The sequence below is a fragment of the Arvicanthis niloticus genome, chromosome 22, assembly GCF_011762505.2.
Source record: "Arvicanthis niloticus isolate mArvNil1 chromosome 22, mArvNil1.pat.X, whole genome shotgun sequence".
In the NCBI taxonomy this organism is placed as follows: Eukaryota; Metazoa; Chordata; class Mammalia; order Rodentia; family Muridae; genus Arvicanthis; species Arvicanthis niloticus.
The window spans coordinates 31,953,894-31,971,350 of NC_133429.1; the positions used below are offsets into that span (position 1 = coordinate 31,953,894).

Sequence of the window (17,457 nt, forward strand, 5' to 3'; positions counted from 1 at the left end):
TTTAATTATTTTTAAACTTTAATTTTTTATTTTTAATTGAAAATACAAATATGTATTCTGGGCTACGGAGTAACAATTCAATTGAAAAGTTCTTTTGAGTTTTTTAGGACACAGAGTCAAATAACATGAATTGGAAGATAGTATTTGCATACAGAAGTTAAATAGTTGTCTGATCAGGTAGGACTATGCTTTGAAAGGACATGGAAAGTATCATGAATGGAATTTGCTTTATTGACTTCAGTAGACTGTCTCTCTGTCATCTAAAATATTTGTTATCTTATAGTCACCCATCTGTACAATGATCACACAGCATCTTTGGTCACCTGTGCATGGAGATATCATTTATTTTTTTGTTTCCATCTTTGTGTCATATATAGCATATCCAGCTGGCACCAAGGCAGAAAAATATGATATCAACAAGAACAAACCCTCAGACATACAACACAATTAAATCGGTACGAGTTCTCGTTCTTGACTTACAGAGAATGAGATTATATACAAGCTTAGTGGAATACCTTGGCTCGACCGTAGCCCTTGCTGATGGAGACTATAATTTTCACACTGCGGCCATCCTTATGTCCAGTCGCATCACCAGTGTCGTCTAGCAAAATATCTATGGAATTCAAAAGAAACAATTACTATGGAGTAACATTAAGTTAGAGCTGTTTCCTGTCCATCCTTTTTCCCTCCTACAATGCAAATATGGTGCAGTGATACCTGTTTCTCATGCTAACATTACTGGTTAAAAATCCTCAGCTCTCAGCTCTCAAAAGGATGAGTTCTGTGTTGGGACTAATATCTCAGTTTAAGAATTTATTTATGCACTCCAAGGTTTTTACTTAAGTGTTGGGTCATTGCCTTTAAGTAAGGAAATGAGTTTTGCTTTATTATAGATAGATCTTGATAATACTTGGGTAATGCCCAGGTACCATTATAACTCTAACAAATTGAAAAGCAATGTAGTTTCTCATTTACTGAATGTTGAGTGGCCATCAAATGAAATTCCTTTCAGGCATTTGGTACATGATACAGTTATGTTAGCCCTTGCTTTATATCTATCATTATCAGGGACTGATATTAAGCATGTTATTAACCCTTACATTATACATACCTGCAGAATCATGTTACTCATTGTTCTCCTGTATCCTGTATACTGACAGCTTCAAAACTAAAATTCTGTTTTTAATAATATTCTAATAGTTACTAAAGTATGCTAATGCTTATTTGCATCTATAACCTCATATTTTAAATGGAATTAAATATTAAAATTTAAAATATGTTATAGCAGAAAAATGTCCAATTTGGAAAAGTGATTTACAAAACATCCCATGTATATGATATTTTCCCTTAGCAATGATGATAATTATTGAATCATGCCTACTACTAATATGAAGATATTATTTTTTGGATAAAGATAATGCATGTGTCTGACCCAACTGCACTAATAATTTTATACAGACAAACATTGTGATTACTCTCCTAACCAGAACAACTCATTAAGATAACTCCTGAAAATGGATTATTTCTATTGTTGTTTGTTTGAGACAGGATTATATTCTCTCATGGGCTAGCCTGGAATTCATGGAAATCTTTGTCTTCTAAGTGTTTGGAATATACATATGAGCTACCATTCCTTCCTGGAATGACCTCTATTATATCAATAATATTTAAATGTAAAATGTCATACTGGAAGAGGCAAAAATTACTTAAGTATCATGTAATTAACAAACAACTTTTAGAGATTATGGTATATGTTGTAGATTTGGTCCCCCAAATTGCATGAGATTCCACATATCCACACATAAGATACTGAGGGACCTGTCTGCGGGTGGTTTTGATTGATAAAGTTGCTGTGGCCAATGGCTGGGCAGAGAGTCAGAGGCAGGACTTCAAGATTTCCACACAAGGAACTGAGAACAGAGCAGGAAGATAGAGAGCTGCCATGCCAGGAAAGAAGTAGATGCTATGCCTGAGAGATGCCAGACAGAGAACATAGCCATCATGTAGGTGCTGAGGAACTCAGCCCAAGAGGGCTTCAGGTCTGGGTCCAGGAATATTGGAGGGGAGAGTGTTAGCCACATGAAGGTTTGGAAGTGGTCTAGTCATCGAGATGTTTAAAGCATATTAAATTATAAAGTGTTCTCTCTCTCTCTCTCTCTCTCTCTCTCTCTCTCTCTCTCTCTCTCTCTCTCTGTGTGTGTGTGTGTGTGTACATGTGTGTTTCATTTAGGAACCCAGAAAAAAAAAATACGAACCCAGAACGTTGGGGCATGTAGTAAGGACACCATAGTGGGGAAGATTTGAGCAGAGTAACTGAGTTTAGAAACAGGTATATAAAATTATCACTTAAAGGTTTACTATTATTATTATAACTATTAATATTACATGTAGGTTGAACTCAGGGCTTTATGCATTCTTAGCAAATACTTCCTATAGAGCTCAATCCTCGTCCTTTCCTTCATTGGAAAAGTCTAAATCATCAAAAATGATGTTTACAAGAATTGAACTAATTCCTAGATGATACTGTCAATCTTTTTCTTTTGTACTAATTCTCTTAAAAATAAAAATAAAATGTTGTAGAATTATTTCTAGTTATTATTTAGCAACAAAAAGGATAACTAAAGGGTTATGTAATCTATGGCATCTTTTAGAATGACTCAAATAGAATGAAATTCTCAAAGGATATAAATGATTGACATTTGAAGAGACAGCAATGTTTATCACCCTAAGCTGATGGTTATAGATGCATATATACATATATATGTATATATGTATATACATATGTATATATCTGTATACATATATGTATATATATATGTATATATGCGTATATATACATGTATATATAAATAAATGTATATATATATATTTAATTATTAAATGTATCCCATCAAGATATATAAATATAAGCTTCATAAAACTGTTTCTTAAAAATTAGGTCAATTCTTTTGTTCCAAGTTTTGGAAGTTTAGAGGAGCACACCATTGTTTGCTCATATTTAAACTTATTATAATTCATAACAAAACTTCCTCCTTAGTCTCTTGCTCAGTTACTCATAAATATTCATAAATATCACGTAAATACTTAGCATAAAAAAGGAAGTAATCTGGACACTGAGATGCATATCAAAGTAGAAAAAATAAACTTCTTTTCTTCTCTGGATGTATGTTCTCAACAAACTGATTTTAGAATGTGCTGGAAATAAACAGGATGATGAAATAGAGAGGATCTGACAGGAGAAAGTCCTAGATTGATTGAGCTTCCTTCAGGAGGTTGCACTGGGCATAAGACCAGAAGATGCTGACAAGCTCTAGGCAAGCAAAAAGCAAGGAAAAATTGGTTCAGTCAATGACAACAAAAACAACAAAAACATATAGTGGATATATATGTATATATATATATATATATATATATATATATATATATATGTATGTATTTTAAGAGATGGGCATGAGGTTGGCATAGTGGCACATGCCTGTAATTCCAGCACTTGTGAAGAAGAGACAGGGAAGTTGGGAAGGGAAGGTCAAACTTAGCTACATAGTGAGTTTAGATTACCTGTTTGGGCTCCTGGGATACCTATATAAACACCTGAGACTAAAGTCACACCTATTAAAAATAAATCTGGAGGTTCTAGGAACATGCCCATAGCAGAGAGAAGGTAGAGACCAAGGAGGGGTACTGAGTCTTCTGCAATGATATTTGTGTGGGTAGCTGTCCTTCAAATCAGATATACCTCAGTTGCTGTTCCCACATGCCTGTGGTTCACTTCATGACATACTAACTCTTAAAAGCTTAAAATACAAAATTTCTCCTGAGAACATGGAGTACAGCCATACCAGTGAACAAATGGACAATGTCTTTGGCTTTACCTAGATAGATAATTAAGGCAAAAATAAGTAAAACCTCCAGCCAGTGTTTCATCCAGACCTGGGCTTAAATGCTACTCCTTCTGCTTGCCGGATACGTTATTTATGTTGACAAATATGACCACAGTCACTTTTCTAGGACTCAGTTTACTCCTGTGTAAAATGGGGTAGAAACTATCTACTTTGGGGATTATTGAAAGAGAATGTTTTTTAAAAAACACCTATCTTACATGATTCATAAGTTTTGCTGCCTGTAATATTACTTCTTTCTCTGCGTGTTCAATATGAAAACTCTCCTCTTGGCAAAAGGGCGGTTATAGCATCTCTCACTCTGTGTCTTTCCGTACCACCCAAGGCAACGATTCCCAGGAGAATAAAGCCCTAGTCATGGATTCTCTGTAATTGTATAGGGGAACAACAAGCTCTTGTCTCAAGTGGTTAAAAGCATTGTTTGTCTGAATTATTATAACTGTTAGTTGTTTTTCTGGAAATATAGTAAAGGATTTTCATTATATATTTTTTTATATTATGAAAGGCCATCAAAACAGAATTTTAGATATATCTGACTTTATTTGAAGATGTTGTCTAATAAAATTCTAATCAGTTTTAGAACATTTAATATCACTCCTTTATATTCCTTCTCATCCTCAGATCCTTGTGCATCTTGGTGAGATCTGGGGGAAACAGTTCAGTATCTTGGTTCTGACAGTGGTGTCTAGTTACCCAGGAATGTGTATAACATTGGTTTCCAGTGTCCTCTGGTGGTTGTGCCATGCCATTGCCACAGATACCCATGTAAACAATTCCTAAAGGAAATTCTACATCAGTGATTGAATGTCCCGGGAAGAGTTATACCTTGTAATTGAATTATACATCAGATACAAAGATGAAATTATGTCATATGATCCTACTTACAATCGAATCAGAAGTGTACCCTTGTCCTATCATTTGTATGCTGAGTACCATAGTAGAATCCAGCGTGGTTTTTTTCTTTCCCTTTGTTGAAAATTTAATAGAGCTAACAGAATGGTTGGTATAGCAGCGCTATGCTCTCTAGCCAACATCACGAAGGCAAGTGCCGTCAAATTTAGAAATTGGCTCTGTCCAAGGAAAACTCTATTAACTGGCATGGAGTTATTATTGTTATATTCATAAACACCAATCACCAGAGAATATTTGTTCCCATTCATCCTATTCATAATCAGAAGAAGTACTTCATTGTGATTTTTTTTTGAAAACTGATAAGAAAACTCTATCTCTAAGATTCTGTATTAGAGAATGTTCTTGTAAAACTATGAAAAAGTCCCAGAGGCAGAGGCAGGTACAGCGTTGTGTATTCAAAGCCAGATGGTCTATATAGCTAGTTCCTGGCCACATCCTATCTCCGCAGAACTATTGAGCTAAATAAACAAACAAAATACATGAATTTCTAGGATACATTTTAGCTGTTTTAGCTGTCTCTGAGGATTGGTGTGAGGATTTTGAAGACAGGTAAGGTTTTTCTGACCTTGGGATGCCCTCAAGTAGCTATTAGGAGAGTAAAGAACAAACATCTGGGGATCTGAACAAATACACACAACGCTCACACATACGCACACACATGTGCATTCACACACATGTGATGTGCATGCACACACACACATACACACAGAAGCATGCAGGCACCCAGGTTTGCATGTAAGCACGCATGCACACACATACACACACACACACACACACACACACACACACGCATGCACGCACGCATGCACGCACGCACATGAGCACTGACTTACCTGAGGTAACAGACTCTGTGATGTTCAGGTTGTTGAGTGAAAGCCCTAAGGACTGGCGAGAAGAAGAAGAAGAGGCGGTGCTTGAGGACTCAGAGGGCGGCCTGGCAGGTTTAGCTGTGTTTCCAGTCTCCGCCTTCAGCCGGTCATTTTCAGCCTTCAATATTTCAATTTCATTCTATCGTGAAGATGTAAAATGTAAAAAGCATTTGAAAAAAAATGACAAAAATTTTGCATCAGACTTAATTTGTATGCTTGTTAAATACTACAGTAAAATGCCAAACAAAATAAACCGTGAAAACACGATTCCAAAGAAGAAAAGAGAACCTGTTCCCCATTTCACCTGCATGAGTTGCTACATTTGTGGTGCTGAGTATTGATCCAGGGCCTCAAGCATATAAGCGTTTTACTCTAAACTATATATTCCATCTTGTTGTTAAAATACACTTTTCATAAATTTTAAGCTTTAAGGATATAGCCCACCATTTTGGTGATTGCCTTGTAAAGTCCTAAATTCAATTCTTAGTTCTGCAAAAAAAAAAAAAAAAAAAAAAAAAAAAAAAAAAAAGTCTGCAAAGATGGCTGAGCAATTAATTAAGAATAGTTTAGATAGATCTTGGGTGGCAGCTCTGTCCCCAACCTCCAAGAACCCAGAGGAAGCAGGGATCCCAGGTGCTCGAACTCAGGCAGTATCTTAGGTAAGCAGACAGCAGGGCCCGCCCTAAACAGGGAGTAACTGGGAACCAAAAGGACCCAGGAAGTCACTCCTGGCCTGGAACACTGGTTCCTTCCAGTCTGGGCCAGAGCACTGAGCAGATCTTGGGTGGCATCTCTGTCCCCAACCTCCAAGAACCCAGAGGAAGCAGGGATCCCAGGTGCTCTAACTTGGACAGTGTCTTAGAAACTAGTTCCCAGATCTGAGGCCTGGATCAGACCTCTGCCAGGTCTGCTGTTGTGTGGACCCCAGATTCCACCTGAGACATACTGGAAGGTCCACTCAATCCAGAGCCACAGAGGAACAAATGAACTCAGAGCTTCAGACAACATATCCTGAGATATTCTAGAGGAGACAATGCACCCAGAACAGCAGACACCTAGCTGGACTACTACCTTGGAGGCACCATATCCTGAGGCATCCTAGAGGTACCACTATAATCAGTACAGCTGGAAAAGATCACAGAGACATCTGGACCCTAGGAGATCAGACACAAGCTAGATAACTAGAAAGACAGGCTTCAGTCAGAGACAGCAAGTACAGGCAGCACTAGAGTTAACCAGATGGCAAAAGGCAAGAGCAAGAACATAAGCAACAGAAACCAAAGTTACATGGCATCATCAGAACCCAGCTCCCCCATCAGAGCAAGCCCTGAACACCCCATCACACCAGAAAAGCAGGAATCAGAATTAAAATCACTTCTCATGATGATGATAAAAGGCTTTAAGAAAGACATAAATAACACTCTCAAAGAACTTAAGGAGAGCACTGGTAGACAGATAGAAACCCTTAAAGAGGAAACACAAAAATCCCTTAAGGAATTGCAAGAAAATGCAACCAAACGGGAAAAGGAATTAAACAGAACCATGCAGGATCTAAAAATGGAAGTAGAAACAATAAAGAAATCACAAAGGAACAATACCTTGGAGATAGAAAACCTAAAAAAAAAGACCAGGAGTCATAGACACAAGTATCACCAACAGAATACAAGAGATGGAAGAGAGAATCTCATGTGCAGAAGATACCATGGAAAACATTGACACAACTGTCAAAGAAAATGCAAAATACAAAAAGCTACTAACCCAAAATATACAGGAAATCCAAGACACAATGAGAAGGCCAAACCTAAGGATAATAGGTATAGACGAGGGGGAAGACTCCCAACTAAAAGGACCAGTAAATATCCTCAGCAAAATTATAGAGGAAAACTTCCCTAACCTAAAGAAAGAGATGTCCATAAATATACAAGAAGCTTAAAGAACTCCAAATAGTTTAGACCAGAAAAGAAATACTTCCCACCATATAATAGTCAAAACATCAAATGTACAAAACAAAGAAAAAATACTAAAAGCAGTAAGGGAAAAAGGCAAAGTAACGTATAAAGGCAGACCTATAAGAATTACACCAGACTTCTCACCAGAGACCATAAAAGCCAGAAGATCCTGGACCGATATCATACAGACCCTAAGAGAACACAAATGCCAGCCCAGACTACTATACCCAGCAAAACTGTCAATCATTATTGATGGAGAAACCAAAATATTCCATGACAAATCCAAATTTACACAGTATCTCAACACAAATCCAGCACTTCAAAGAATAATTGGTGGAAAACTCCAACACAAGGAGGGAAACTATAACCTAGAAAAAGCAAGAAAGTGATCTTCCAAAAACCCCAAAAGAAGATAGTTACACAAACATATCTCCACGGATGTTAGCCCAAAAGCTTGGATTAGTGAAGACTCAACCCACAGACCACATGAAGCTCATGAAGAAGGAAGACCAAGAGGGGATGCCTCAGTTCTACTTAGAACGAGAAAAAAAAATGCTCAAGGGAGCAAATAGGGAAACAAAACATGGAACAGAAACTGAAGGAGGGGCCATCAGGAGACCATTCCACCTGGGTATTCACCCCATGTACAGTCACCTAATCTAAACACTGTTGTGGATGGCTGGAAGTGCATAATGTGAGGAACATGATATAGCTGTCTCCTTAGAGGTCAGCCAAAGACTAACACACTCAGAGGACAATGTTCACAATTAACCACTGATATGATCAGGGGTTTCCCAATGGAGAACTTAGTGAGAGGACTGAAGGAGCAGAAAGGGTTATTGACCCCAGGTGGAAAGCAACAATACCAAACAACCAGAGCCCCCCAGGGTCTAAACCACCAGCCTGGGAACACATAGGGAGGGACCCAAGACTCCAGAGGTATATATGTAGGGGAGGATGGCCTTGTCGGACATAGGTGGGAGAGGAGTTTCTTGGTCCCATAAAAAAAAAAAATGAACACACAGTGGGGGGGGGGATGATGTGAGGGTGGGGAGGGGATAGTGAGGGGGGTAGGTGTGGTCACTGCCTCATAGAAGCATGAGGAGGGGGATGGGATAGGAGGTTTCTGGGTGGTGGGAGGAAGTAGGCTAAGAGGATAAAATCTGAAATGTAAATACTACAACCAATTTTAACAAGCAGGGGAAAAAAAGCCTTCAGAACCAACATCTTTAAAAAAAAATGTCAGCCCCCTGGGGGTGGGAAATTTTTTTTTCTCTTGATACTAAAACTTGTTCTGAGAATTGTATATTGCAGAATACACAGCCTTGGTGTATCTACTCATCAAGCATACTGAGCAGACCTGCCCAAACCTCTGATGTCCTGGAATTCCATCTGGATTCAGTGAAGACACAGCATCAGAGGCTTATCAACTTACTCTTCCCCCCACCCCTCTTCTAAAATCTCAACTCCCTTAATCAGCTTGAAGAAGTTAAAGAAGAGTCAGCGCCCCTATTCCCTGAGCTTGGGGACTAATGTGGTTAATAATGGTCTGTCTTTCTAGGGACAAGTAGTGGTTTTGTTGGAACAGGGGGGATTAGCTAGGACTTACTGCATAGCCATAACCTATTGGTAGAAATCTGTATAATTATTATCAAGATGAAGTTATAATTTCTTAAATGGTACAAAATTTACTTTGATCTCAAATTTAAGGTTTTCATTGGTACGAGCCTCTTATTAATATAAAAATGAGATGAATATTGATATGCTCATGGGCATTGTGCCTGTATAACACATTTAGGAATAAAATGCCTAGACCCAGCCCTTTTTTAACCTTTTTAACTGATTTGGGACACTTAACCTATGAGTTAAGGGACTATAGCAAATTCATATTTTTGAGTTTATTGTTAGGGTGTTTCCCATATTTTATTTAGAAATAGCTGAGAGGAGTGAACAGACAACAGTCCAGGTTACCTTACATGGATAGTTGGTTTTCAAAACATCAGAAGTCCATAGAACTGATGCTACAAATATTTATATATTAATGTTCATATTGATAAGAGACCTGTCTGCTCCTGACAGCTTCCTGTCGTGGATTCTAAGAAGAAATTGAGCATCCTTGGAGTTACTCCAGTTGTGTGGTAACAGCCACTAGGCAAGAATTGCCTCTCTCCATCTACAGACAAATTACTGTCCAGAAAAGGACACACATGCAGAATAGTCGACTGATTATATCTGCCTAGACAGAGTAATCAGTCCTTAATAATCCTGCATCACCAAGGTCTGTCAGATGATTCTGGGCCAGAAGGCTGAAGATTTGATGCTCCAACGTTTGGTAGTATAGGGGCTTTTCAGGTGTTCAGAGGTCTCTATAAATTGGCTAAGTTTTAGAAGCTATGCTTTGTGCTTCCCACAATTATAGTTAACTCAGTCATACTGGATTTCTGATGGGGTTGAAAACTTACAGCTATTTACCATAAGAGAAAAGATTTGAGTGGATGGTCGTCAGCTGACATTCATCCTAAAGCCAGGTTCAGAAGTAAATGTTTTAGTTAGGATAAATGACAGAGGTGCTGGTTAGTCAACAAAAGGATGGACGGGGTATTAGGACTATCTTGTACCTCACTGGTACAAATTGGCATAATTATGCTCTAATTGTATTTTGAGAGAAAAGTTTCATTTTAACAGGAAGGGTGATGTGTAGGAGGAGCTAAGGTAGGAGGAGTACTGAGAGGAAGAAAAAGAGTAAAAAGAGGAGAAGGAGGAGAGGAGAAGCTAGGTGATGAAAGAGAGAAAGAGGGGGGAGACAGGGAGGCAGATATTCATGTATCTCCACCAGTCAAAGATAGTTGTTATATCTAGGTTGGTCAGTGGGTTACACCTCTGATTGAACAATTCCAAACTTATAACGCTTATGATTAACATTATTTTAAAAAAATGTATAAATGCAAAAAGGAAAAGGGGGCATGGGATAGGGGTTTTCTAAGGGGGGGGAATGGGGAAAGGGGATGGCATCTGAAGTGTAAATAAAATATCTAAAAAAAAAAAAAAAAAGAAGAAAGAAAGAAAGAAAGAATAGTTTAGATTCCAGCACAGATGCAACAAACTGGGCATCCCATGTACACCTGTAAACCCCCCGTTTTATGTGGGGGCAGAGTGGAGGCAGAGGCATGGAGATCACTGGGCCTTCCTGGCTTCTAGGTTAGCTGTAAATTCTAGGAGCGACCCTGCCTCAAGGGAATAGGCAAAGAGTGTTACAGAACACTTGACATTCTGCCTGATCTGCATCTACACGGATGCACACATGTGTGCATACACATTCAACCAGACAGGCACAAACTAAATCTTAAAAAGAATGTAACTGAACCTTTCCTCAAATTTTCCTTTTTTGATTTTTCAAACAATTTATGTACGCATATGTGTTTACACATGTGTGGGTTTGTGCAGTTCTTCTGGAATCCACAAGAGGTGTCAGATCCCATGGGAGCTCCTGCAGTAACAGGAGTTTGTCTGCCACATCTCTTGGGTGCTGGTTGGTGAGCTCAGGTTCTCTTGAAAATAGAGAGCAATCTTTATGCTGAAGCTACTCGGGACCCTGATACTTATGGGGATGGGAAGATGACTACGATTGGGTTCCATGAGGTGAAATTCATAAAGAATCAATAAAATGGTTTTTTTTTTAATGGAAAATCATATTAGACTTTCCCAGGGAAATTATACCAGTTGTGTGTCTGTGTCTGTGGATTCGTGCAAAGTAGATAAACCAAGCAAAGTAAAATCAATGATAAGGCGATTTAAACTTCTTAAACGTCCTAGCTAACAAAGGGGAACGTTTGTGTTTTGCAGAGCAGGGTACTACACTCCTACGAATTACAGAAACCTTTCTGTCACCCTCTACAGCAGTAGGTTAACCTGCTTAGCATTTGCTTCTCACCTTTCCAGAGTCTGGGGAACCATTACTGCAATAAAATAAAACCATTACAGTAATAAAATAGAAAGGGCCAGCACAGACCCTTTCTGAACTTAAAACCATAGATACTTCTGGAAGCAGAAGCCTTGGTGTCACAGGCAGCATTTGGAATAATTTCTGCTTCTATCTCCTAAACCTTGTGATCGATCAACATCTCTAATTTTCATCACCATCACCATCACCACCATCATCATCACCATCATCATTATTACTTGTTTTTGTTTTTTAATAGAAAACGTGTAAAAGTCAAATTTCAAAAAAAAAAAAATCATTTAAGAACTAGCACAAAAGCAGCTGGTCAGAAAGGAAAGAAGCAAAAATCACGGTAGTTTCTTAAACCTTAACTCCCTGCCCGAACCCATCACTTGTATGTATATCTTGAACAATCCTTGAGTACAGCTGCCTGTTTGCCTTCCCACTGACAACCTAGATTTGAGCAAATCCCCTCATTTGGTATTAGCAGCTGAGTTGCAAAGACTGCAATAATAAATAAATAAATAAATAAATAAATAAATAAATAACTGCGTTTTCATGGTGGTTTTAAAGGTAGAATTTTTTATCTAATGACTAAAAGAAGGCTGGCTTTTTCATCTCTCCGTTTTGTCCCTTGAAAGAGCTGCCGCACTGACCTGCATCCGGTTCATAGCTTCCCGGATCTGATCCAGATGGTGAGCAGAGCTGAGGGCCTCCAACCTTATGTCTGTTAATTTTAATTCCTTTTCCCTGAGCTCGCTCTTCAACTGCAGAATGATCTCGGCCTCAGCCTCGGTGCACTCACAGATCCTAAATGGAAAAACCAAACACAAAATAGGCGGTCAGGGTCAGAGGATCAGGAAAAGGAATGATACTTTTAAGGGCTCAACTATTGTCCAATCCACCAGGTAGAGAAATTATTTGCGGCTGGCAAAAGCTACAGAAGTGGGAGGGGAGTGAGTTTGCCAGCACTCATTCATAGGTTCAAAACTGAAAATAGCTATTTTTCTTTTCATCTTTTTGTCCTGTTCTCTGAAGTTTATAAACAGTCTGGGTAGTAATGGAATAGAAAAGTAATCTTCAGACATCCCTAGTGGCTGATATGGAGGGCAGTCATTGGTACATATCACTGTGTATTTGTCAAGGAGCTTACCCCTCCATTTGTAACATGAAATTCTCCCTTCTAAAAGCTAAATCGTTATACTCTCAAAATGCTGATCTCTTCTTTTACAAAACTGTGCAAACAATAACCTTATTTGTCATTGGGTTTCTGTGAAAATCCAATATAAATGTTATAGAAAATAAATTAAAGAGATTAGTTTTGGACATTTAAATAATGGATGGATGTTACACAAACTCTTCCCGTTGGATTCAGAAGACTTAGGCAAGCAAGCACAGATTTCAAGCTACCGATTTCAACCCACGCTGGCTGCCCAGCTGCAAACTGTCTCAAGGTCATATGCACTATATATCCTTATTGCTTTCCTTGGGTTTTATGGATAGTTGCGTTAGAGAAAAATCTGTCAAGAGATTTCTTTATATTAGCTAATAACTTTTCCATTTACCATTTGAAGACTTAGGTAGTTGATCACAAAGTGACAAGGAATGCATTTCCTTATATAAGTGATAAAATCATTTGGACAAAGCACGGTGATACTGCTTTCTATGTCATTGCACATACAAAAAATTTCACATTAAATAGTTTATAGCATATAGAATTGTCTTAGCAATTACTTTTTACATGCTGTGGGATTTTCTTATATTACCAAAATTTGGGTACTATAGGAATGTGTCACGTTATAAAATGCAATCAAAGATGATTGGATTTTAGGTTGGTTTCAAGAAAGTAGTGTTAAAGTTGAAAAATGAGGAACTACTTAAGACTGTAACACATGCAAATGCTTTTAGAAAAGGCAAAAAACAAAAACAACAAAACAACAAAACCATGGCTAGGTTAGAACCCGTGTCTTTACAGTTTCATGCAACACACCATTTTTACCGAGATCTATGCTTGTAGATCACAGGGCCATTTTTTCGTTTCTTGGGTGGCCAGACAAGGGGTGACCTGCACGTATGCACAGTTATACAGACACATGGATAAATGCAAGTAAAAAAAATGATTTAGAAGAGTGTAGAACGAGATTGAAAAACACCAGATGCTAACAGAAAATCATAGCAAGAATAGAAACGACTAGTGGAGACAGATGCTGTGTTTTGTGAGAGTGAATTTGACTGCATTTAGGATAGAGCCATGGGCCTGGGCTGAAGTCATTTTTCAACAGCAGGTCAAAATTCTACAAAGGGAGAAGCTTACGCTGAGGCCGACTGCGAGGGCTTCATGGATGAGGGGGCACTCTCGCCAGCATTGTGGGGTAGCTTGGGGGAAGCTGGCAGGGACGAGTCTGTCAGCTCTTCAATGTCCGAATGCGAGGACGGTGGCTTGGTGGACTTTTTCTTTCCGAAGGCTTGCTTGAAAGAACTTCTCAGCTGCAAGAAGGACAGACAAGTTATGCTTTTTGTCATCCGAACTTGGGGGGATTGGCTTTGGGGCGTTAGTTTGCAGGTGCCATCCTAGCCACTGCCTGGGGTCAGTATATAAAAGCAGAGTTTTAACAATGGCAGCACAGTATCCCTAGAACATTAAATACTGTGTTCTGTGTTTCCCTTTTGTTCTTGGATTAATCCAGCGCAGCGCAAACATGGAGGGCTTTTAAATAGTGCAAGGTCAAGGGCATTGCCTTCAGAGCATTCATTTAAAACTAAGTACCTTGAAGGGATCTCTCTTCCCAAGGCTTCTCTCTTCAAGGCAATTTGTTTTAAATGGCCACTTTAGCGGTACAATCAAGTTATATCCTGCTGACAGTACAAACTTAAAAAGCAAAATGAAACCAAATTCACCCAAGACTTCATTAATTGTGATTTTTTTCTCTATTCAAATTTCCAATTCCAAGACTATTCAGAAACAGAATTGGTATCCCCTACAGCTCTATTCAGAAAGTGTTTTTACTTCTCTTTAAAATTTGAGATTAAAATGAAAAGGCGCAAAGGAAAGACATACAAAGTATTCTGGTTTCTAAAAGGTATAAAAGCCTGCTGCCAAAATGAATAGCATTCATGCCAAGGTAGGGTGTTTTGTATAGATGCATGCCAAATGTCCACCGTTTATATTCACCTCACTTCCTCTAGAGTTCACCTTGCAGAAACATGAAAGAGTGTGGAATTACAAATCAAGGGAATGAAGGCTGATCAGTATTTTAAAATATTACCTGCATAAACATTTTTTAAGACAAAAAGATATTTGTTTGCATTATTTACAGAAAGCACCAGTAAAAGTCTCAACCAGCTTTGAGTTTAATCGAAGGTTATATCTATGAGAATGCTGACTTTTGTCTCAAGCTATTGAAAGAAATTCTGTTCATTACTGTCTCAGGGTTTTTTGCTTTTAGTGGCAGATTGATATTATCATAAATTATCCAAAAATAGCTCCAGTAAATTTAAAAAATGGTTCTTTTTAAAGTTCATTTGTGAATGCCTACTATGATCTGTCTTTGTATTCCTACTATGCTCTGTTGGGTATGGATACATAAACCCATATATGGGTATATATAGCAATATTCTTTATATATATACATATGCACATATATTATATATTACATATTATGTATTATGTATTGTGTACTATGTACTATATACTATATTATGTAATATATATATATATATATATATATATATATATATATATATATATATATATAATCAATAGACACTAATATAGTTGATTTCTTATGGGCTGGTGCTTTATTCACTCTACACTCTGTAGAATCCATTGGTTGAGAGGACTGAAGTTTTAACATTTCTCCTTTTTTCTTTACCACCTCCAATCTGCCTTCCCCTCTCCCATCACCAATTCTAACATCCTCATTCTAACCAACATCTTCCTCCTCTTCTTCATCATGGTAATACCGTCTTGCTCTCGGTCCTAGCCCCAGCGTATGAGCTCTTCACCACCTTGTCTCCCTAGTCTTAGGAGAAGTAAAGAGGTTGAGATGCTGCTCCCTGAATGAGGCCCTCCAGCAGCTGGAGATTTCTAAAGTCCCCAAAGAAGGAAAGCTAAGTCCCTGACCTGTCACAGGTTCTGAATGTGATGAGAAAAAACAAAAAACAAAAAACACCTTACCCAGTTTTTCTTCTTCTTTTTCTTGGAGTCGGCATCATTACCACTGCCAATGCTGGAATGGCTCGTGGCGCTGTTGATACTAGAGACACTTTCAGAGGAGTGCTGTCTTCTGATGCGGAGATCTAGAAACAGATAGAGGGTGTCAAATTCACTCAAGGTCTCAGTCTGGAGACACTGAGTGTAGGGATTTCACGTTCAGCAAGGCTTTCTACAGCTCACTCCAGTGCAGTTTGGTTGGCTGTATTTAATAGAGTATGACCATATTTGTTTTAATTAATAGAGTGGCATACATGAACAGCCAAATGATAGTCTCAAATGGGCACCAGTGGTTTGAGGAGTTCTGAGTTTAGTCCAAAATGGAATGTCTTCACTCATGACTTTTACCCATACCTAAATCAGACAGCATTTCCAAAATTACTTGTTTCTAAATGATTAGTTCCATGGAGCAAATGGAAATTTACAAGATGCCAAGAGTGAGTTCTGTCTTCTTAATATTTGTGCTATGAATAAAGTTACCAAAGCCAATTCATTAACTTTTCATTTCACGGAATCAAAACAGGTTAGTGCCAACACAATCCTTGTAAGCCACGCAAGCATCTCATCTCACAGGTGAGGAGCTGTGTGCGGAGCATGCACTGCAAAGACATTTTATAGCTTTACCAAGGTTAAAGAAGGTGTGAGGAAAAACCTCCAACAGACTCCTAACTGAATAAAACTATCTCATGTGTGGTGTGTGTGTGTGTGTGTGTGTGTGTGTGTGTGTAAATGTGTGTGTGTAAAGGTGGCTATTTGTAAATGAAACAGATAATAAATTTAATATAGTACAATTCTTACAAACACATCCCTGCTCCCTGTCTCGACACAGAAAAGTAATACCAAAAGCAATACTTAGCATGCTACTGATATAACTTTATTGGTAATGCAACAAAATATGTTTAACTACTAAATATTATCTTCATATGGTCATACCAATGAAAAACAGTGGTGTGACCTTGGGAGCTATATTAGTTCTGTTATCTATTACATGGCTGTGTTATAGTTCTAGAATGTATGTATTTCAACTTAGAGAAGGAATTTGGAAGAGAACAGCATTTAATATTGAGTATTTTACAAAGGAATCTACTCATTCCAAAAAGTTAGGTTATAGCCATTAGATCTATTAGAATTAAAAGTTAAATAGAAATTTTATCTATTTGTAACAAACTGATAGGGTCAGTGGCACAGTAAAAAAAGTTATAAAGAAAAAATTGCTTTTAGAACACTAATTGAAATATATTTACTATGCCTCAATGTAGATTAGCCTAACAAAAAAACAATGAAGTGAAATTTGTAAGATGTCAAAATAGCTATACAGCATTTAACAGTTTTCACAGATAAAACAGCATGAAATAAATCTTGATCCATTTATTAATTTAATAAAAAATAAAAACAGGAGATGGCAGTGAATGGCAAATGATTTTTTTATGAGCACAGTGTAAACAAGTGCATGCGTGAACAGGAAGATATCTGAAAACAAATACATCTCTTCCTAAACTTCATAGTCATACACACAAATACCTTAGCAGTATTTCCAACAAGGTAATCACACTGGAAATTTTATAGAAGGATACATTTTTTAAAAAAAAATTTAATTCTTGGAGTTTGATCTCTTATAATAATTTTTATCAGGAATGATAAAAATAAAGATTGTTTTAAGTAACTAAAGTATTAC

General features: G+C 37.8%; 1 protein-coding gene across 7 annotated transcripts in view; it reads right to left on the bottom strand.

Moving 5' to 3' along the window:
* Nav3 (neuron navigator 3) overlaps positions 1-17,457 on the bottom strand; it is a 712,871-nt gene that overhangs the window by 22,854 nt on the left and 672,560 nt on the right. For 5 of the 7 annotated variants that reach the window (XM_076920185.1, XM_076920186.1, XM_076920181.1 and 2 more), the window contains 6 exons: positions 15,747-15,868; positions 14,742-14,762; positions 13,884-14,056; positions 12,226-12,379; positions 5,645-5,819; positions 516-613 (listed from right to left, as the gene is read on the bottom strand). In XM_076920185.1, coding sequence (XP_076776300.1) covers positions 516-613; positions 5,645-5,819; positions 12,226-12,379; positions 13,884-14,056; positions 14,742-14,762; positions 15,747-15,868 — 743 coding nt within the window. The remainder of the gene's footprint in view (positions 1-515; positions 614-5,644; positions 5,820-12,225; positions 12,380-13,883; positions 14,057-14,741; positions 14,763-15,746; positions 15,869-17,457) is intronic. The other 2 variants (XM_076920182.1, XM_076920187.1) reach the window with 1 other exon arrangement.